Genomic DNA, 23,419 nt, shown 5'->3' with positions numbered 1-23,419 from the left:
TAAGTTCGACAATATGAACTTTAAGAGAAATAAAGAATATCTTTGTATGATAGGCCTATAATCTGGATCTACACGTGCACATGTTGTCCTCACTCTCTCTCTGGAAACAAATATTTTCTTTTGAGCATGTCGAACTCTGACTGAAAATCGGTCCAATATGGCGATTTGTACTAATCACTTCAGTGATTGCTTAATCTAACTCCATGTCGGTGATATCATATTAATTTGATACTTTGCTTCACAAACTCACTGCACAATTATTGAAAAAAGTCATAATTCCCCTAAAAAGAACAGTTTTCTAAGCCCTTCTTTTTGAAAATATTCTTCAAAATTCAAAGAAAAATCAATGGTTTTAACAGAAAAAATACATGTCATTAGAGTCGACTTGACTCTAAACCGATAATGATGGAAGTTTGACGCACAGTAAATCACATTGCTGGTTATCTGAGGATTAATTTGAGCCCTTAACCACATCTGTACGTCAAAAAATGGATGGGATGAAACAAGTCTAAATGCCCCCAAAATATCTCAAAATTTGCTTCACTGGTTAAACAAACCATGTACTATAGTTCAGTGATAATGGAAGTTACCGAAATAAAAGTTACATTTATTATAGGAGGTGATTTTTCCACCCCGGCAGTGAAATTCGAACACGCAACCTTCTTCCTTAGGATAGTTCAGCATACCCCTGTACCACTGGCATCGTCTTGAAATTTTGAAATTTAATTACTTAACTCTATTACTCGGCAAAATTGAAAAGAAATAATGAAGAAGATCCTCTCCCAGTTTGTTTTCTTTTACAAATTATATCTTCAAATGATATATTGTTGTTGCTAAATGCATGATTTTTACGCAAATATAGGAAGAATCAACTCCTTAGTCTGTCATTTTCCCATTGAAATATCGTGCCATGTTCCTTTATCCGAACAAAAGTCTTTTCAACTTTATCATACCCCAACACTTACGAAACCATGTTTTGTTACATCTATTTCCATTTTGCCAAAAATATGCAGAATATTTTAGTGATTTTTGTCTCTGTTACCATAAAATCTTTAAGAAATGACTTCGGATTTTTAGCGCATTTCAAGTTTGCGATTGCGCTGATACACTAAAAATGACATTTCTGACTATAGTGTACGAGTTAACTCCGAAATAAAAGTTACATTCAATTAAGGAGATGATTTTTGCAACTCGGCAGTGAGATTCGAACACGCTACCTTTTTTTCTTGGGGTAGTTCAGCATACCCGTGTACCACTGGCAATCACTTGAACATGGTTGAAATCTAAGTACTTAAGTCTACTACTCAAAATCGAAAAGAAATAATGAAGAAGATCCTCTCCCAGTTTTTTTTTTTCTTTTACAAATTATGTGTTCAGATGATATATTGTTGTTGTTAAATGCATGATTTTTACGCAAATATAGGAAGAATCAACTCCTTAGTCTGTCATTTTTCCATTGAAATACAGTGCCATGTTCCTTTATCCGAACAAAAGTCTTTCATTCAACTTTATCATACCCCAACACTTACGAAACCATGTTTTGTTACATCTATTTCCATTTTGACAAAAATATGCAGGATATTTTAGTGATTTTTGTCTCTGTTACCATAAAATCTTTAAGAAATGACTTCGGATTTTTAGCGCATTTCAAGTTTGCGATTGCGCTGATACACTAAAAATGACATTTCTGACTATAGTGTACGAGTTAACTCCGAAATAAAAGTCACATTTAATTAAGGAGATGATTTTTGCAACCCGGCAGTGAGATTCATTCGAACACGCTACCTTTTTTTCTTGGGGTAGTTCAGCATACCCGTGTACCACTGGCATTCACTTGAACATGGTTGAAATTTAAGTACTTAAGTCTACTACTCAAAATCGAAAACAAATAATGAAGAAGATCCTCTCCATGGCCAGTTTGTTTTCTTTTACAAATTATGTGTTCAGATGATATATTGTTGTTGCTAAATGCATGATTTTTACGCAAGGAAGAATCAACTCCTTAGTCTGTCATTTTCCAATTGAAATACAGTGCCATGTTCCTTTATCCGAACAAAAGTATTTTTAACTTTATCATACCCCAACACTTACGAAACCATGTTTTGTTACATCTATTTCCATTTTGCCAAAAATATGCAGGATATTTTAGTGATTTTTGTCTCTGTTACCATAAAATCTTTAAGAAATGTCTTCGGATTTTTAGCGCATTCCAAGTTTGCGATTGCACTGGTGCACTAAAAATGACATTTCTAACTATAGTGTACGAGTTAACTCCGAAATAAAAGTTACATTTAATTTAGGAGATGATTTTTGCAACCCGGCAGTGAGATTCGAACACGCTACCTTTCTTTCTTGGGGTAGTTCAGCATACCCCTGTAGCACTGGCATTGACTTGAAAAATTTTAAATTTAAGTGCCAGTCTGCCTAAGAATCAGGCAGTGGTGAAAACATGACCAAAAAACCCCACCCAATTTGACATTGATTTCAGTTCATAAAATGTAGTTATGCACAAAAACAACATTCATTTCCGTTTTCTGTTCTGGTAATAGAAGATACAATTTGGTTGAAATGCACTAGAAATTAACGAATAAGGGGAGATAACTCTGTAATTTGCTATCATTCTAACCAATTTTCTAACCAAGTTATTTGATATTACCAGACACGCACAAACGAAAGACCAATTATTTTTTAACTCAGGATGCTGGTTAGTATTAAATAGCATGATTAGCTCGGTGGGTTTTTTTCTGATCATGTTTTGATGTTTACCTAAATTGCCTGATTCTTACAAAGAATGGCACTTAAGTACTTAAGTCTACTACTCAAAATCGAAAAGAAATAATGAAGAAGATCCTCTCCCAGTTTGTTTTCTTTTACAAATTATGTGTTCAGATGATATATTGTTGTTGCTAAATGCATGATTTTTACGCAAATATAGGAAGAATCCACTCCTTAGTCTGTCATTTTCCCATTGAAATACAGTGCCATGTTCCTTTATCCGAACAAAAGTCTTTTCAACTTTATCATACCCCAACACTTACGAAACCATGTTTTGTTACATCTATTTCCATTTTGACAAAAATATGCAGGATATTTTAGTGATTTTTGTCTCTATTACCATAAAATCTTTAAGAAATGACTTCGGATTTTTAGCGCATTTCAAGTTTGCGATTGCGCTGGTACACTAAAAATGACATTTTAAACTATAGTGTAAGAATTAACTCCGAGATTCGAACACGCTACCTTTCTTTCTTGGGGTAGTTCAGCATACCCCTGTACCACTGACATTGACTTGAACATGTTGAAATTTAAGTACTTAAGTCTACCACTCAAAATCTAAACGAAATAATGAAGAAGATCCTCTCCCAGTTTGTTTTCTTTTACAAATTATGTTTTCAGATGATATATTGTTGTTGCTAAATGCATGATTTTTACGCAAATATAGGAAAAATCAACTCCTTAGTCTGTCATTTTCCCATTGAAATACCGTGCCATGTTCCTTTATCCGAACAAAAGTCTTTTCAACTTTATCATACCCCAACACTTACGAAACCATGGTTTGTTACATCTATTGCAGTCAGCAGGGTTTAAGAATATCAGTTGTTCGACCTGTTAGTCAAATGTGTTTTGTTTAAATATACTTTTTCACTTTTTTGGTCTTTTAGAAAATGATGTTTGTGCTTCCACAACGAAATTTGTTTTACATGAACACGTATAAAAATTGCGGTTTTTATCCAACGCAACCATAGGTTTGAACGTAGTTTTCAATTTAGACTCGTTTATATTTTTTCGTTTGGGCTTGTATCATATTTTCCCTCCGGTTTATATGATCCTGTCATCCTATATTGACTCTGAAAATTCAAGAGTCTATCTGAAATTGAGGGTAAATTATATAGCCTTCCAAATACCGTTTCGACCCCTAACATCACTAAAGAGACATATATTGTCGAAATCTAGATCTCGTGTACAAAAAAAATATTGACACCTTGTATTTGTGGCTTAACATCTTGGCCACAAGTTTATCGTTTTCTGTTTAGTATTAAATTCATTTTAAGATCCATTTTGTTACATCTCGTGATCAATTTTATTTGGCAATCGCCGATGGCAGTCAGCAGGGTTTAGAACATCAGTTGTTCGACCTGTTAGTCAAATGCGTTTTGTTTAAATATACTTTTTCACTTTTTTGGTCTTTTGGAAAATGTTGTTTGTGCTGTATTTAGACCCTTCTACAACGAAATTTGTTTTACATGCACACGTATAAAAATTGCGGTTTTTATCCAACGCAACCAAAGGTTTGAACGTAGTTTTCAATTTAGACTCGTTTATATTTTTTCGTTTGTGCTTGTATCATATTTTACCTCCGGTTAGAGAGGTTTTGGATGCACCAGTTACGAACTCTTGAACCGGATGGACTGAATGAGAGAGACGAAAAAAGATTTAAAAGCAAATCAAAACCATAATTATCTTGAAATCATACAAATTCATTTATAGAAATTCATACAATTAATCGAACATCTATAATGTGTTAAACTTTTATTCCAACTTCATGTAGTTGTAGCTACAAACATATTTTTTGCAACATCAATCAATATGTTACTCTTTTCCTCAAATCTTGTATAGATTAAGCTACAAAATATTTTTTGTCATGCATCCGATTTCACCTTGAGAGATGCACACGCCTGATGAAGCTAATTTATTAAGCGAAATATTGCGTATTTCTATTTAAAATCTAATAGAACTTTTTATGTATTAATTAGCGTGCTTCAGTTATATTCTTAGACATTCACACATACATATATATACACAATCATTCATTTACAGTAAATATTCCAGTGTCCCCTGTCCTCAGTTCTAATGACCTTTTGATGTAGGACCCCAATTTATTTACGTGTGATGGTGTTGATGGATTGAGTATAAAAATCAACTTTTCTTCATCAGATAAATCTTGAACAGAAAAATTAAAATCCAAATTGTTAAAAAATTTGTTTCTTAGTTCCATATTTAATTTACAATCTAATATAAAATGTTTTTCGTTTTCTAATGTTTTACATTTAAGGCATAATGGTTGCCCTCTAGGAATATTAGAATGTCTTTTTCTATATTTAAATTATGGTCACTAATTCTTAGTTTTCTTAATAATTTTCTATAAATAAAGTTTGATGATCTTAAATAGTCTTCAAAACATAAATTTAGTTTAAGGTTCTTATATAAATAAAGTACTTTTTTCATCGATGTTTTGCATCTTATTATGTATCAAATTTTCAAAGTAGTTTTTAGAGCTTGTTTTTATAAAAACTTTAAATGAATTATTTATTTTTTTGTCTGAACTAGTATTTTGTTGAATTTGTGCTATATCTAAGTTAAGTTCACTTTAAATATAGATGAGAAATTAATGAAGTAACACGTTTTATAAAGTTGGAACAAAGTAATGTTTTGTATTGGAATTCATTACTGTGAACCTTTTAAAAATATTATATATTATAAATGTACTTTTATATGATTAAACATGTAAATATCAAACGGACTTCGTTACTAGTATATAGACAGTAGTGAGCTTATATATATGGTGAAATATGTAATAGCTAGTTCCCTAAAGGTGAATCTAATTGTAAAATAAGGAGATGTGGGGTGATTGCAAATGAGACAACTATTAACCAAAGTCCAAATGAAGTGGATGTAAACAGGTATAGGAAACGGTACGGACTTCAACAATGAGAAAAAACAATACCGTATAATCAGACGATAAAAGGACGGCCCAGTGGCGAACTTAGAACATTTCATAAAGGGGGACGGGGCTCCAGCCATGCTTCAGTAATTCCCTATATAATCAACCAAATTTTTCACACAAAAAGGGGGCAGGCACCTCCTAGTTCCGCCTATGGGACCCAACATGAAAAATAATTTATAGCAAAATAATTTACGAAAAAGAAATACCGGAAATATATGGACCAATGGCAACTTCAACAGCTAGGCTCCTGACTTGGGACAGGCACATAAAGACTATATAGTGTGGCTGGTTTTAATATGTGAGCGCTCAACTTTACCTTTTTTACCTCAGTGGGACGGATGTTTCCCTAAAAGTTGTAAGAATAAGACCTGAATGCAATTTGAAAATCTGGATAGGGCTGAATTTCATTTTTTTTTAAATTACGAGAGACTAACTCAGTGGCAGATCCAGAAGTTTCATAAGGGGGATGAGATGGAGAGGGCACTGCATGACCTTCTTAGAGATAGACGCTTCAGTATTGTTTCCCTCAATAAATCAACTAAAGTTTTCCCTGAAAGCACCCTCTTAGAATCCACCTCTGTAACTAATGCAAGGAGACATCAGTATGGTTATTCCCATTCATTTTTTTCTCTAAATACTTTAAAGGGGGATCATTCCAAATACTTATGACGTCTTGCAAGGCTATTTTTTTTTGGGGGGGGAGGGCGGGGCAGTAAATTTCGCCACACGATGCCTAGCATGAAATTGATTGAAGACAGTGGACAAACCTCTTGAGAAAACAAGAAAAACGTAATCAATAATCTTATATGTTTTCAAGCCGGATTGAGTCAGTCAGTGACTTAAAAAAAAAGGTGTTCTATGAAATTCGTGGAAAATGTACAAAAACAGCTAGGTTTATATATCCGACATTTTGTTTTGCTTCTGGTATATTAAAATTTATATAGTAGAGCGTATTTTTCAATGAATTGTCCATTTTCTCCTCCGTGACGGGAACTCCTTCATTAATCATTGGTGATAAGTTTTCTATATACAGAGTTGTTAGTCAGTGGCGGATCCAGAGGGGGGGGGCGTAGAGAGCGTACGCCCCCCTTTTTGCTTGGAGTTTTTTTTTTTTTTTTTTTGTAAAAAGATTAATAAGTCTAGACTTTGTGAACTTTGCCATTTCCCGTGTTTTTATTTTTTTAGGAGACAATTCTTTACATATAAAGATTTTTTTTCGCCAGTATTTACTGATTATGTCAAAAGTAAAATTACAAAATACTGAACTCCAAGGAAAATTCAAAACGGAAAGTCCCTAATTAAATGGCAAATTCAAATGATGAAACACATCAAACGAATGGATAACAACTGTCATATTCCTGACTTGGTACATGCATTTTAAAATGTAAAAAATGATGGATTGAACCTGCATGGTTTTATAGCGCCAAACCTCTCACTTATATGACAGTCGATAGATTCGGTATGGTTGAGTTGACCAGTTCGTCGAAAAAACGTCATTCAGTCATTTTGAAATTCAAATTACAGGAACACATTTGCAATTCTGAGCATGAAAAATCATGACACCTTCAAAGCGACACAGGAGTGAGCAAGAACGTATTGACTTCTATTTCACAATTCAACCAAACAGAAAGTTATACTCTATTATACTCTCATGAAAAAAAGTTTCACATTAATATTATTTACCTACAAAATTATGTTTAACACCAAACCCCCGCGCCTATCTTAAAATAACATAGCTGAATAATTATCCCCAATCAGTATAAGCTCTGGATAGATTTAAAGTGCAGGGTACGAACCAATTGTTTGAGGAGGCAGTCTGAGATATTTTAGAGAACAAATCTTACTCTACTTTTTGCCTTAAACAAAAATTCTGGCCGTATTTGGATTGAAAAAAATAATCTTGTCCACTTTTTGGCCAATAGAAACGAAAATTTCCAACAGTTAATATAGCATTAAATTAACATAATGAATAAAAAACGGGCGTATTTTTATGAGGACGGGGGTTTGCATGAACTGATATATTGAATACTTTTATCAAAATCAGACTGCAACCTGCCTGCTGGGTGTGGCCTTTATGTCTCCATTTGTCGACCGTCATTCATAAATTCGTTGTCATTTCAGACTCATTCGTAGCCTTTGGTTAATTTTCAATTTTGTTGGGTAAAACATATCAACCAAACATTTTCATAAAAATTGCTTGTTTGTCTTTTTTAACTCGTGTCGCTCGTATTGTAAAATTAATAAAATTTAATGATCTAATAATTAAATTGATTTATTGCATTAAAATTACATTAAGTTGTTTATTGTGTTTTAAATGTACGTCAGTCCATTATTTACGTTTTGCCATTTAAATAATTACAACCATAATTTATTATATTTAAACATATGCTTTGAAGCGACTCGTGGACTTTGGTCATATAAAAACACGTGCTCCCGCTAAATTTTCATTCCACGAGTATTTATCAACAAGATTGCACAACCCACCCTCCCTCCCTTTAATAAACAAAATTGCTGCTGTTTTTAGTTTATTTTTCAGATTACATGGTGAACAGGTCCAAATGTGTTGAATGTTCCTATTAGATTGTCATGTATCATTAAAAGTGTCAGACGTTTCAATATTCATCGGAAGATCCAATGAAACCTGAATATTCAAGGAATTTGCAGGAATAATAAAAAAAAAGTGTCTATCGTCATGGCATTCTGTTCAATATGGAAAGTGCGTTGGATGTCATCATCAACATGATTCAACTGGCAGTGATTTATTCAAATATCGTTCATTAAGCCAGAGACAAGAACACAATTGAAAATCATTTTCTAAAAGGTGCAACGTATAAAACGCGTGTCATAAACAAGGTATTAGTCAAGCTCCGAAACGATGTACACTCCGCTAACATGTTTTATAGCTGACCATGCGGTATGGGCTTTGCTTACTGTTGAAGACCGTATCGTGATCTATAGCTGTTAATTTCTGTGTCATTTTGGTCTATTATGGGGAGTTCTCTCATTGGCAATCATACCACATCTTCATTTTTATACAAGCGCTACAAGGTGATTTCACCTCTTCGAACCAAGAACCAGATCTTCAAACATACGAATATAAAACATTTAAAAGGTAGAACGTATAAAAACCATATAAGAAACAAATAAGTATCGAACATAAAGCAACAGGATCGGTTGAGCACAAACACATATAAATACATGTAGGTCATAAAAAGGTCATTTTACCTCAACAAAGGAGTAGGTCCGGTAAGACCCCTTTTTGGCCCCAAAATATAACAGTTTTACAAAATTGTTAAAATGTAAACTTTTAGTTATTTATTGGACAGTTGAATGCTTCTGCTACATAAATATGGGCAGTTTTTGACAATACAATGCACATATATCGGGTTGTAGCACCATTAAGTCATGCTAAATTACTGAAATCTTCAAAATTCTATCATTTTAGTTAAATTTTAGACGGTTTCCTTGTAAAACGAAATTGGACGCATTCGTGTTCATCCTTAATATTGAAATGTTAGTTGTATTTTATGATAATACATAACATATATAAAGGTTGTGGATGAACACGGATGCGGCCACTTTCATTTTTGACAAAAACCATCTGAAAAGTGACGTTTTTTTGGCATATTTGAGAGATTTTTCATATTTGAGCTTGAATCGGATCGTTTTTAATGACTAAATCAGTTAAAATCTTTTCACTTATACTAATTAAATCAAGTGAAATAGACACTTAAGTCTTTAAAAAGTGGTCAAAATCTTTCGTCAGATGAAACTGAAATTTGAGGTTAAAATGAGTCCTTACCGGACCTACTCCTTTAGAACTATAACCAGAGATAAGAATATAAACAATTAAAAAGGGGGAAGGATATCAAAAATCGAATAAGTAGCGAATAAGGAATAAGTAATAAGTAACGAATAAGTAACGAATAGGTAATAAGGAATAAGTAACAAATACGGAATAAGGAATAGGGAATAAGTAACGAATAGGGAATAGGGAATAAGTAACAAATACGGAATAAGGAATAAGTAACAAACTTGACGTCCATGTTGAAGACACCATCTGTGCATGTCGGAGAAAATGTACCACTATAATTTGTTTGTATAATTGTCCATTAAATTCAAATTCATTGTTTCTCAGTATAAATTTAACAGATGCCGTTAAAACTTTTTTGTTGGGAATATTTAAAGTATATTCTTGTGTGTCAATTGATTCTAATGCATTGATAACTGTTTCTTCTAAGTTATCAATGTTCATATTTATGTACATAGACGTTACATCATAGGCAATAAGAATGCAATCATTGATGTTAAATCACATATTAAAAAAAAACTGAAACGTATCAATATTTACCAATCACTAGTGCACATCCGAAAACACACATTCACAAGTATTACAGTTTGCAAGTGAATCTATACGTCAAATTAGAAATAATAGTTAGATAGACATTTAACTAACTTACAAGATAAGTTTATATCGGAAGATGATACTGTAAAAATAAAACAGAGAATGTTACTAGAAACGTTAAAAATACTACAAGCAGAAAAACAACCTTATTAAAGGTCGATAGGAGAAAAAATGTTCCACTTACTCTCGTTACTAAATATAATCCAATGGTACAAAAACCTAAGTAAGGTTATAAGAAAAAATTGAGCAATCTGCAAAAAGACAAACAATGTAGTGAAATCTTTACCCAGGTGCCTATCATAGCGTATAAACGTAACAAAACGATCAAAGAATAGTTTTCATTGGTTAAAACAAAAAGACAAACGAATGTTTATTAACGCGTATATAATGATTTCATACGCGTATAGTAACGCGTATATGTATGGAAATAACGCGTATATGATAAATAAATTGCGTGTTTATTTTAACAATATACGCGTTGAATACCACAATATACGCGTATATGAAGGTAATATACGCGTATACATACGCGTATATAATCACGCAAATGACATGAATGGATCTGCCCAGCAGCTAGAAATTATTATGCATTTACTGTTGGTTTCCCTTCAGTGACCAATTGTCATCAAGTTTTAACTTGTTGGCCAGTTTGTTGATGTTGGTTGTTTGTTGGTTTATATTGTTGAATATTGTTGAATAAATGCCATGACAAATAATCAGCCAAATTTCAAATTTCAATTGTTTGTTTGTTGTTCATATTTTTCTTGCGAAAGATTGAAACAAAACAATTCTGCAGTTGTATATTCATTGCGCACATTGAATATGCAATAATCGAATAGCGCGGCGTGTATCTTGTTTACAACAAGAAATCTGTGAGTTTATGCTAACTTAACATACAACAAGCGAGAATTTCCCATGTCTATTTTGTACTGACAAATCCAACATCAAATATATCAGTTCATAGCTTTTGACCCATACTATCATTTTATGATAGACAATTTATGGGGAGAATACAACATCAAAAATGTCCAACCCTTATACTTAACAGCAACTATAAAATATACATGCCCCACGTCACGAACCGTATAAAAAGTGCATTTTACACGTATTTTATGTTTTTTTAGCCAAAAAAAGGTCTCAAAATTTTTATAATAATGATTTTTTTAATAACCCCCCCCCCCCCCCCCTTGCAAAATTCTGGATCCGTCCCTAATTATCAATGAAAATAAAGAAAATACACAGTTTTATTTTCTGTAAAAAAAAAACCAGCAAATCACAAGTCAGGGAGAAATAGGAAAAGGGAAAGCAACAAGACTTGTTGAGGTGAAAATCGAATTGTAAAACTGATTTATGATGAGTATTATAAAACGGCCCGAAAAACTTAATTTGCATTTTTTTTTCGAAATTTTAGGTCCTAAAACTTCTTGCATATTGATTATTATACTATATTTTGTGAAAATGTACCACTGGTGATATATGGGCGTTTTTCAATAAAAACGTACTTTCTTGTCCCAGACACTTTAAAAAAAATGTGTTTGGACTTTGCAAGTAATTTTTTGTGCAGTCGGTACATTGAATTAGATATAACATTTTTAAGCAAAGAAACAGTTTATTTTTTAGAGAGATTGATAAGATATTGATTCCTGAATGGTCCAAAACAACCAAAATGGCATGTCCCTAGACCGCTTGTTCAACATTCAAACTCTCAAATATCGTAAAAAATGAAGAAATAAATATTAATTTTACTAATATAAGTTCTTTAATAATTCAAAAGTATGTTTAGAGCCAACGTATTTTAATAAACAGCTTTTAACATAGGATTTTTTATTTTAGAAGGTGTGTCCCTAACACAATGTCCACTACGAAACGAAGTCATTAAAACTGCTTATAAACAGTTTTATAAAATCAATGTAATTTTTTGTTTGCAAGAGATATAAACATTAGGGTCTTACAAAAGAAGTGATGCTTTTATAACGGCAATTAAACTGTTGGTAAGAAAAATTGAGCACATCAAATGGACCAGAGTGATACCGTATTTTTGTAAATGTCCACTACGAAACGGGTCACATCTTCTTCAGTAACTGGTTTTAAAATTATGAAAAAATATCAGTGTACAGCTTGATAACGCTTTGATGAATACAGTCAGTCTTATTACTATTGCAATATTGGGGTTGTGAAAAAAAATAAAACATGTGAATACGTCCCCTACGAAACGGTCCCCTACGAAACAAGTTTGGGAGAAAAACGTTTCGTAGTGGACACTACCACTACCATGCAGTCTTTTTTTACTCTTTTTTCAATTATATTCGTGCAAAGCAAATAACAAAGGTTAGTTTCATGTTATTTTTATTATGTTTTTATTAACATAGAATAGGGTTGATGTCAACTACGAAACTTTTTGTCCACTACGAAACGGTTTTGTCAACTACGAAACGCATCAAAATGTTCACTACGTAACATGAGTTGTACCTTCATATGTGAAGTACTGTCTAATCTTTATCAATAAAAAATGGTTCTCCAAGTCAGAAAAAAATGAGATTTTTCTAGTATATAACGTAAACAAACTAGAATGTCTATAGGAAACATTTAAAATTGCAAAAATATGTGTGTTTAGAAGCAGTTTCGTAAAAAAACAGTACACAAATTATGAAAATAATATCATTTTAAAGAGTATTTAAGATTGCACTTTTTGTTTACAAACAGGTCTATAATAGAGGTATTCAAAATAACTCTTGAAAATAAATTTTAGACTAGTTGATTTTCCATTTTTTTTTTAGGTCTGAAAGGAACGCTTTTATTGAAAAACGCCCATATATAAGAAATGTTATCTTATATTCTTTGTCAGACGGTAACATTGTAAAAAATGACATAAACATTTGAAAATCGTCCAATCCACTTAATTTATATGTTCATATGATATCAAATTAAAGCTGATACATTACTGTTTCATCTGATTACAACTTTTGTGATGATATCCATTGTGAATTAGTTATAAACGATCCCGTTTTTTGAAAATGAAAAAGAAAAAAATTGGAAAGTCACACTTTATCGCAATTTTACAAAAAAACTGCACCGTTGGAAAACTCTACGACACAGGGCTAAAGTGAAAGTATAATGTTAACTCTATCTTCATGTGCATTTTCAACCGTGAGGTATTTCGGTCCATTAAACTCCTTAACTAAGCGACTTTTCCTGATTTGTCACTTCACTATAAGTATGTCGACAAGTCGATTTAATGCTTCCATAATGTCGACATATCGAGATAATATGTCGACTTATCGTGATAATATATCAATTTGCCGAAATAATCATCTGGGCAACTGGTCATTTCGATGGCAGCTGTATGCCACCATTACGGAAGCGTATATTACCCTCGTTTTAATACTTATAATCCAAGATGGCGATATAACTTTTAGCGAGAAAATGCTTTATTTCTCAGTACTGCGATTTATTTTTTTCGACAAAATGCCTAACAAGGCATTTAGGCGCTTTGTTTTTTATCGCCTTAAAAATAAATCGTCTTAAATAACGCGACATATTTTCAAAACGAGAAAAAAAATTACGATTAATTTATAAGTCAATAAAAATATCATGCAATAATAATAAATTGCCTTTTTTTTCTTATTACTGCGATTTATTTTTTTCGACAAAATGCCTAACAAGGCATTTAGCCGATTTGTTTTTTATCGCCATAAAAATAAATCGTTTTAAATAACGCGACAAATTATCAAAACGAGAAAACATTCTAAGATTAATTCATAAGTCAATAAAAATATCATGCAATAATAATAAATTGCCTTTTTTTCTTCGATATATTGTTTTATAAAGCAACAAATTGTTTTAAATTAAGGCGAGCAACGGGAAAGTTTTCAGCTAAATCGAGATAAATATGGCACGATTTTAACCTGTTCATTTTGATTTTGATTTTGGAAGGATCAGGTCGCCATCACATTTGAGCATTTTATTTCAAGCAAATGGAGGTAAGATAAGAAACAATTTATTAAATGATATCTCGCCGCGATATAGCCTTGTTGTGCTCATGTGGCGTTAAACAAACAACAATCAATCAATCAATCATTAAGTTATTGTTGTAAAAAAACTTCTATAAAAAGGCTTTTCCACGTGTCTGCCGTAGTATACACACGTTAGGGGAATTTTGTTTTTGATGCAAAAAAAAAACACAACCCTTTTTCTCCAGCTGTGAAAGTAAAATGGTCGCCTCATAAAATAATCAGGTTTAACTATAAATTAACATAGGGTGTCACGAAATTTACGTTGGAGAGAGCCAGTCGAGTTCTGATTTTTTTAATTCACAGTTGCGGCAAAATAAGATCCTTTGATGTTTTAATACTGAGTCACTACGAGTTCATTTGAACTATATAGACCCCCTCCCCCTATATAAAGTTCCAATGACTGTTCTTGTGACTCTTGTTACTTCGAAGTGTTCAGCGAGAAAAAAAATCTCGTGCAGTACTGAAAAAATGACGGGGCAGATTAATTATAATTGTTCGGTTAATATAAAAAAGAAGATGTGGTGTAATTGCCAATGAGACAACTCTTCACAAGAGACCAAATGACACAGAAATTAACAACTATTATAGGTCACCGTACGGCCTTTAACAATGGGCAAAGCCCCTACCGCAATGTTTTTGTGTGTGCAATAAACAGTACAAAGACGACAAATTTTGTCAACTGTTTTCTGTTCTTTAGTCAGGTTGTTGTCTCTTTAGCACATTCCCAATTTCCATTCTCAAATTTAGTAAACAAAAATTTCCCTCTATGATCTATCCTTATTTTCCATATTTTTTTTACAATAAATACTGACATGACGTATTGTTAACTTCGTATTAAAAATAAGCTGTTTTAGTCCGCCATACCAGGAATAAATAAATGACTGTCTAATCATGTTGAACATTACAGCCATCGGATTTGACTATGTACGTTCAATCAAAAACTTTGATTACCTTTCTTGCTAGCTGAAGCGTAACATCGTTCTTAGGTTTACCTTTACTACCCTAATTTGAGAGTGGACTAATCAATTTATCGTCTTTTGGACTAAACTACTTCAAAATAAGGGTAATAAAGGTAAACCTTATAAGCTAATAACGACTTTACGCTTCAGCTAGCAAGGTTGCTAACAAAAGATTTTGTTTGAACCTGTACATACTCAAGTCCGATTGCTGTAATGTCTGTATTATAAGCTAGTTTAAAAAATGAGGGAAATTTGATGTCACACGCCAAGCTGACAAACTATGGCACTTTATAATGTGATTAAATCTTTTGATCTGTTCTTGTATTTTACAGGTCAGCTTAGAGATCCCTTGCAATTACTGTAAGTATAATATGTGTATGAACAGAGATGTGGTAACGTTATATCATCGTATATGGCAAGCAGTTCTCGTCAAAACTATGTTTAAAACATTTTTCGAAAAATTAACACACTGAGAATTAAAAAAAAACACAGATTAAAAAACCTGAAAACACACACTAAGAATAAAAACATACACATTGAGATATCAAAAAGACGCACTGAGATTACAAAAATATAAATAACACACAGTGAGCTTTGAAAATTACACACTGAGACTTCAAAAATTACACAATCAGATTTATGTACATGTTGTGTGCAAGTTGTAAAAAGTAAAATAACAAAAAATCCGAATTCCAAGGACAATTCTAAAGAGAAAGTCCTTATTATCACATGGCAAAAACAAGGGGATGGCTCAAACACATCAAACGAATGGAGAGCAACTGTCATATTCCTGACTTGGTACAGGCATTTTATAATGTAAAAAATTGTGGATTAAACCTGTTTTTAAAGTTTTAAATACATACAGATGCATTAGAACTCTCGAGTTTCCTAATAATGTCAATTAAAGATACAGGCGATTTAGGGAAATTCTTCACATCTTTACTAATCGTAACTTAAACAGACCTTGGACTGCTGATGACATAAACTTAATCGAAATAACAATTTGAGCCATGAACTCAGGCTACAAATTAAAAGCGAGTTCTGTCTCCTAGTTGTTTAAGATTGTAATAGATACAGATTAGATATGCAAATTAGATCTGTGCGCAGAAAAAGTGCGCACAAATCTCATTGTGTAATTTTCAATTCTCAGGATGTGTTTTTCAGTTTATTTCATCTCAGTAATTTTCTTTCTAATTCTCAGTGTGTAAATTTTTCGAAAAATGGTTTAAACATACTGAGTTTTGACGTGAACGGCTTGCAATAAACGTGGCAATTATGGGTATCCCATACCTTGTTTCCATATCAAACGTGGAATATTAGTAAAATTAATTAACATGAAAAATATACATAATTAATTTATCAATATCTAAAATTGGTGAATGTTGCATACTCATTTCTGAGTAATTTACCTTTGAACCATGGTCTCCAATCATTGGAGTTTTTTTAACATAAAGTGTCTTGAAACTTTATGTGAGTCACTGAGTGGCTTGATATATATTTCAGTGCAGATATCTAGCTTCTACTTCTTTTAAAAACAGCGACAAAAAGACTCAAGTCAACATCATTGGAGGTTTTATTATGTTATATTTTCCATTTGTAAACTCAGTTAAAATGTCAAAATATATCTATAACTTTTGAAGCTATTGATACATTTTAATTTTGTTTTAATTTATAAAATGGCAAATATAACAAAACAACGCTCTTCGGTCTTCACCTGAGCACTCGTACATATAGAATAAAAGTATATTAGATTCTTGAAAAAATAAGTATGACATTTATAAAATATAGGTGTTTGCAATAATTCACTTGTTTAATATTTTCAGCTAGTCTATTAGACCTTCCTGAAGAATTAGTGATAATGGTACTTAGTTATATTCCTGTGTCGGAGTTACTTTATACAGTCTGTAAAATATGCAGAGGTCTAAAGGATGTTGTGCGAAAAATGCAAAGCTTGTGGACTATTGTAGAATTTGACGATTCCTATACTATAGACATTGCAATGATGGAAATGATCGTGAAAAATAATCAGCTTGTATGTCTCAATCTAAGTAACCAAAATATTACTTTTGGGTCACACAGATTTACCAAATTGATGCTAAAGCTTACTCCTACTATTCAAGAATTGTATGTAGCAGAAACACCGCTAAACAATCTTGCATTTGTAATGTCCTTGCGAAATTTAACCACCCTTGATATAAGTGGGACATCAATAAATGATAACCAAGTAGTAATATTGTCACATGCTTCACAACTGAGACACCTTTATATTTCATTCACTAAGGTTACTGCTGCAACCATTGCAGATTTGTCTCGAAATTTCAAATTTCTTGTCATTTTTGATGCATGCCAAATTTATTTTATGTTTACTGATATTTGTTTGATTGTATCATCATGTGAGCAACTTAGATTTTTACATGTTTCATTCTTTTCACAGTTTGACATAGATCAAGCTGTTCAGTATGTAAATCAACAGCTTTCAATTGAAAGACAATTGAAGCTGACTGTATTTTAAGTTATATATTGTCGCATATATAGGGTATGAACTTTAAGTTTATATATGTACAGTGTATAGACATATTTTGACAACAAATAAGTAAAACTACGCCACTACTCGGTTCAAGTAGAAAAATATGTTTTTTATGACGTTTTTAGACACATATCTTCTTGCACCAGTTGATACAAGTTTATCTTTTAAAACGTATCAACCCTATGTTCTTACTTCAAATCCTAGCATTTAGTGCTGGTCGTTTTGTCCTAAAACTGCAAATACAGATACTTGAATGGTTCAAACAATATTTTTATGTTTACCAAAATACTAAAATCATATGATATGAATCAAATATCATTTTTTGCATTTATATTTTTTTTTAATTGTCGAAGTTCAAATTATTTGAAAATATTTTTATATGGGTATTTATCTGTGGTCACTACGATAAAGATATATATGTGTATAGTGCATATATCTTAAATGTGTTGCATCAAATTTGGAGAGAGGAAATCTCTTATTTTTTAATTTTATTAACAAAAATGCATTGTTTGAAAGAATTCACGGCAATTTTTGAAAGCGTGAAATAAATTATGAAAGTGCTGCTCAGAGTAGGATTGGGAATGATAATCTAAAATTCAGATTTTCAAGATATTGTTTCTCCTTTATTAGTTACAACTGCATTTACTGGTAGTATTAAACTTCAGGGATTTTTTCTATATGTTTGTAAGATGTATGTAGATATGTTTGCTGAATTTGTAAATAAACCAAAAAGGTAACTTCCATGTTCGTTGGCTCATATTTTGTTTTCTGCAAAAAAAGTTGTGAATTTGCGAGATCTGCAACATATTCAGAAAATAGTAATGTAGAAGGAACTGATAAATTAACAAGGTCATAACGAAAGTATTTAAGTACGTGCAGTTGCGTCAACAAAAAGTCATCATGAAATGTACAATACAATATGAACCCCTAATTTAAATAGAATGAAAAGTTGAACTTAAAACTGGCTTTATTCTCAATCTGTGACCTCCAACATGCTTGCCTCATTATAAGCATGTTTTAGTTACGATTTTGCTTTTGAAGTATATAACCGTTTACTTTTTTTTTCAGAACATATTATAAAATGGCTGACACTGTAAATCCTTTGCGTTACCCAGGTGACACTGCTTCAACGGATGAGTTAGTTGCTTATTATTTTACTTCTTCATATACGGCTAAAGAAATAGCTGGATTTTTACTTTTCGTTCATAATAAATTTGTTAGTGTTAAGACAGTCTACAGAATGATGAAAAGACTTCGACTGAGAAGATATGGTGCAGAGAGTCCATTGATTAATATCGTTCAAAAGATAATTCAACTGCACAAACAAGGATACTCTAATATTGGATATAGAGCAATGTGGAAAATACTTAATTCTTGCTGTGGCATCAATGCTACTCAGGAAACGGTGAGAATTGCACTGAAAGCTATACATTATGATGGTGTAGTTGCAAGATCTCGACGTCGACTTGTGCGAAGAAGATATTGTAATCTAGGACCAAATTTTTGTATTCACATAGATGGATATGATAAACTCAAACCCTTTGGAATATCAGTGCATGGAGCAATCGATGGCTTTTCTCGAAAAATCATTTGGCTAACTGCAAGTCATACGAATAAAAACCCACGTAATGTTGCGCTTAATTTTGTAGAATTCCTTAGACAATCCAAGCGTGTTCCACGATTGGTTCGGTCAGATGCTGGTACGGAGAACGTTATTATAAGGTCGATACAAATAGCGTTACGTGCAGTTCACAATGATAACATGTCAGGGTACAGAAGTTTTTCTGAGGGGCGATCAACTGGGAATCAAAGGATTGAGATGCTGTGGAGTTTTCTGTGTCCTTACTTCACCACATTCTGGAGAAATATGTTTAAAGACATGATAGATAACGGAGAGCTCAATAACACAAATCCAGTTCATCTAGAGTGTGTACGTTTTTGTTTCCTGCCAGTTATACAACAACATTTAGATATTTTCAAAAATATGTGGAATAGTCATAGAATTCGGTCAAAACGTCAAGTTGATCAAAACTATGGCGTCCCGGATGTTATGTACAACCAGCCACTACTTTATGACGCTGTCGACTATTCCTATGACATACCATGTGACGAAAGTATCTTTGATGACATTACTAGGCTCTACACCAAACCAATGCTGCCCAGAGGCTGTTCAGAAGAGTTCTGTCAATTCATCCAGCAAATTACAAGTGTGAATCTGGATGATTTCAACGTCGTGGACACACCACAGGAGGCAAAAACACTATTTTGTATGCTTACTTCTGTTCTCCCTTGAGATACGAATCATAAACCTTTACTATTTTGAAAAAAAAGTGTTTATGAAAGCGGTGTTTTGCTAGGTTTTTGATTATTGATTTTAGTTTATTTCTCATCAACGTGTGAAAATGTTCGAGATATATATGAATTCATGGGTATCGACTTTTATTATTCTATCAGAAATCAGTTTATTTTGGAAAATTGTTAACCAACCCACATTTCTGTTTTCAATAGTGAAGAATTAAGTAAACTTATATTATCGTTATGAAAATTATTTGTTATTTGCCGCTGTAAGTAAAACAGCAATCAATTTAATAAAGACATATAAATATATAACAAAACAGTTATCGTTATGCCACAGACCGTGATGACGACAGCCTAATACATTCCATAATGTACAAATTGTTATATAATTAAACAATATACTAGGTGTCTAAATCGCTCATTCGATGAATCTCTGTTATTGGGCTGTGAAATTGAGGCCACACAGACATGTAGGCTTTACAATCATTCCTAACATCGAATTCCGTTAGCATATTGCTAAAATTTTCTCAGAAACAAACCTCATAGAAAAAAATGAACCATGAAATGATGTCAAGGTAAAATGACACATGCCGGACAGATTGGTACACCCTACAATTATTAAATACGCCATACATAGTTTGACTATCCTAAAGTATCTGAAAAACAGACCAATTCAAAGAAATCCAACATTGGCATATGAACCATGAACGTAAGGTAAAAGTTCGACGAAACAAAAATATTAATTTTAAATTACCCATTTAGGTTGCAAAATCCCGGCAATTTTCCCAGGAGTAACGAGAGTTATTGCCTGTTTTATGTATACTAACAGCATTACATTTTTATCCTATTAAGTATGCAAAAACAGCGTTAAAAATACACAATTCCAATACTTGAAATTCAGCTGATTGGTTGATCTGTCGTGATCCCAAAGATTCACAAAGATACATATAAATACATTTCCTCCGCTGAAATGTAACTCCTCAGTGAAGCTATTGTAAAGGTAATATATTAATGTTGACGTAATCTTCAATATCAAATGACGCTGAAACTGTATACCAAGAGAAGAGAAGACAATGAAATGGTTAAAAAAAACATGAATGAGACTTCGTAGACTTGAACCATTGTGCACCTCTTATTGGATCTACTTATCCTTCCGGAGCACCTGAGATCACCCCCAGTTTTTGGTGGGGTTCGTGTGTCTCAATCTTTATTTTTCTATGTTGTGTTAAGTGTTGTTTGTCTGTTTGTCTGTGTCTGCTTCTTTTTTAACCATGGCTTTGTCAGTTTTTTTTTTTTTTAATTAATTATGAGATTCAACGTCCCTTTGGTATCTTTTGCCACTCTTTTTCTTATTTCGTTTTAGTTCAATATAATTTTTGGGATTTCTATTTAAAAAACATGGACTTTGCCATTGCCTAAAAATGAGGGTACCAATGTTGTATCCGCAACTTCTCCTGAACCACTTAATATTATTTGATAAAACTTTCTCAGATTCTTCATGATGTAATGCTATTGAGCACCTCCTATTTTGTTTTTGCTCAAAATAATTTTTGGGTTTTCCCCTGCAAAACCATAGACTTTTCAATTGTCCAAAAAACAATCAATACCCAGGGATTCTTACATAAGGTGTAATTAAGAGTAAAATTCAAATCGGAAAGTCCCTAATCAAATAGCAAAATAATAAGCTAAAACACATTAAATGAATGGATACCACCTGTCATATTCCTGAATTGGTACAGGCATTTTCTTATGTAGAAAATGGTGTGAACTAAACCTGGTTTTATAGCTTGCTTAACCTCCCACTTGTATGACAGTCGCATGAAATTACATTATATTGATAACGATGTGTGATCAAAACAAACAGAGATAAAAGAAAAAAATGTCCAAAATAGGGGTACAGCAGTCATTTTTGTGTTATAATCTTAATCACTATAAAAACAAACAACTATGTCATCAAAGAAGCGGGAAAAGACATACAGACACAGCACACCAGCAAAAAAGACAAGCATACAAATTTCACCAAAGCACAACAACACTATATGACGGGATGTATAAGTACCGAGCCACGTCAAATGGCCATTATCAAAAATTAACTAAACAGTGAAGGTAACAATACACAGTTAGAAGATTAGTTTCGCATTTTGGCCATGTGTAAGCATAAAAGATTTTGTACAATAAAATTGAATTTAGATAGTTGAAGAATAATATAGCCTTCCAATATAAAAAAGAATATATGGTGTAATTGCCAATGAGACAACTCTTCACAAGAGACCAAATGACACAGAAATTAACAACTATTTGTCACCGTACGGCCTTCAACAATGAGCAAATCCCATACATCATAGTCAGCTATAAACGGTCCTGGAATGACAAATGTAAAAAATTCAAACGAGAAAACTAACGACCTACAAATAAATGTACAAGAAACATATATGTAACACAGCAACCAACGACAACCACTGAATTACAGGCTCCTGACTTAAGACAGGAACATACATACATAATGTGGCGGCGTTAAATATGTTAGCGGGATCCAAACCCTCTCCCGAACCTGGGACAGTGGTGTAACAGTACAAATAAAAATCAGTTGACAAAGGCTTAACTCGTCAGATGGATACACATAGAAAAAACAAAAAAAGAGTGATAGTGGCTGGGCACTTATACATCCCAAAAACAAAAAGGCCATTAGTAAAGATCTGAGAGTACTCACAGTAACTGACAGTAGGTTTATATGTCTAGAATGTTTTAGCATGTTTTATATGCTATTTTGATTTTCACATCCGTACCGCCCATAGGTCCGGAAATTACTGTAGTATTTTTCAACAAAAATTTGACCCTCGATCTTTTCAATTCAATTTTATGTAAAAACGGGGAAAAAGGTATAGTTTTTTTTTACACGTCTATAAATAAATGTCTATAGTTTCAGGAAAGGTATCACTAAATAATGGATTGAAATTCAACTTTGAACCACACTTTGGAGACTTGTTCATCCCCTTTTTGCAATATTTTGTATTAAATAGATGTAGATTGTTGCCATAGTATCACCAAAAAGAGATTACATTTCACCATTATAACTATGCATAAGAATAATAGTTACGCTAGGTCATCCAACAGAAACGGTTGAAAATGTATATCTAAGCGAAAAAAGTACATTATTTCACGAACGTTACATATAGTTGATACAGGGTAAACAGAATAAAAGTGATATTTTTGCAATATTCGTGCATAAACCATTTTAAAAAACATTGTTATCATTGTTTCAAACTGCAAAGAAAAAAATGTAAAAATTAGAAAACTTTGAAATCTGCTATCCGCTTACAATTGCATTGGGTTACATCTGGTCACCTTATACGCATATATATATATATATATATAAACAAGTCTAAATTGAAAACAACGTTCAAACCTATGATTGCGTTGGATAAAAACCGCAATTTTTATACGTGTGCATGTAAAACAATTTCTTGGTAGAGGGGTCTAAATACAGCACAA

The 23,419-nt window shown here is 32.5% G+C and overlaps 1 protein-coding gene across 1 annotated transcript; it reads left to right on the top strand.

The window, feature by feature from the left end:
* The first annotated feature begins 14,066 nt into the window (after window positions 1-14,066).
* Window positions 14,067-19,922, top strand: LOC143071056 (uncharacterized). The gene is made up of 3 exons (XM_076245133.1): window positions 14,067-14,110; window positions 15,435-15,462; window positions 18,698-19,922. The coding sequence occupies exon 3, from the start codon at window positions 18,711-18,713 to the stop codon at window positions 19,920-19,922; it is 1,212 nt and encodes a 403-aa protein (XP_076101248.1). The 5' UTR covers window positions 14,067-14,110; window positions 15,435-15,462; window positions 18,698-18,710.
* The last annotated feature ends 3,497 nt before the right edge of the window (window positions 19,923-23,419 follow it).

The sequence above is a fragment of the Mytilus galloprovincialis genome, chromosome 4, assembly GCF_965363235.1.
Source record: "Mytilus galloprovincialis chromosome 4, xbMytGall1.hap1.1, whole genome shotgun sequence".
Lineage (NCBI taxonomy): Eukaryota > Metazoa > Mollusca > Bivalvia > Mytilida > Mytilidae > Mytilus > Mytilus galloprovincialis.
The sequence above is the reverse complement of the archived record's forward strand: the minus strand, read 5'-3'. Positions and strand labels throughout refer to the sequence as shown.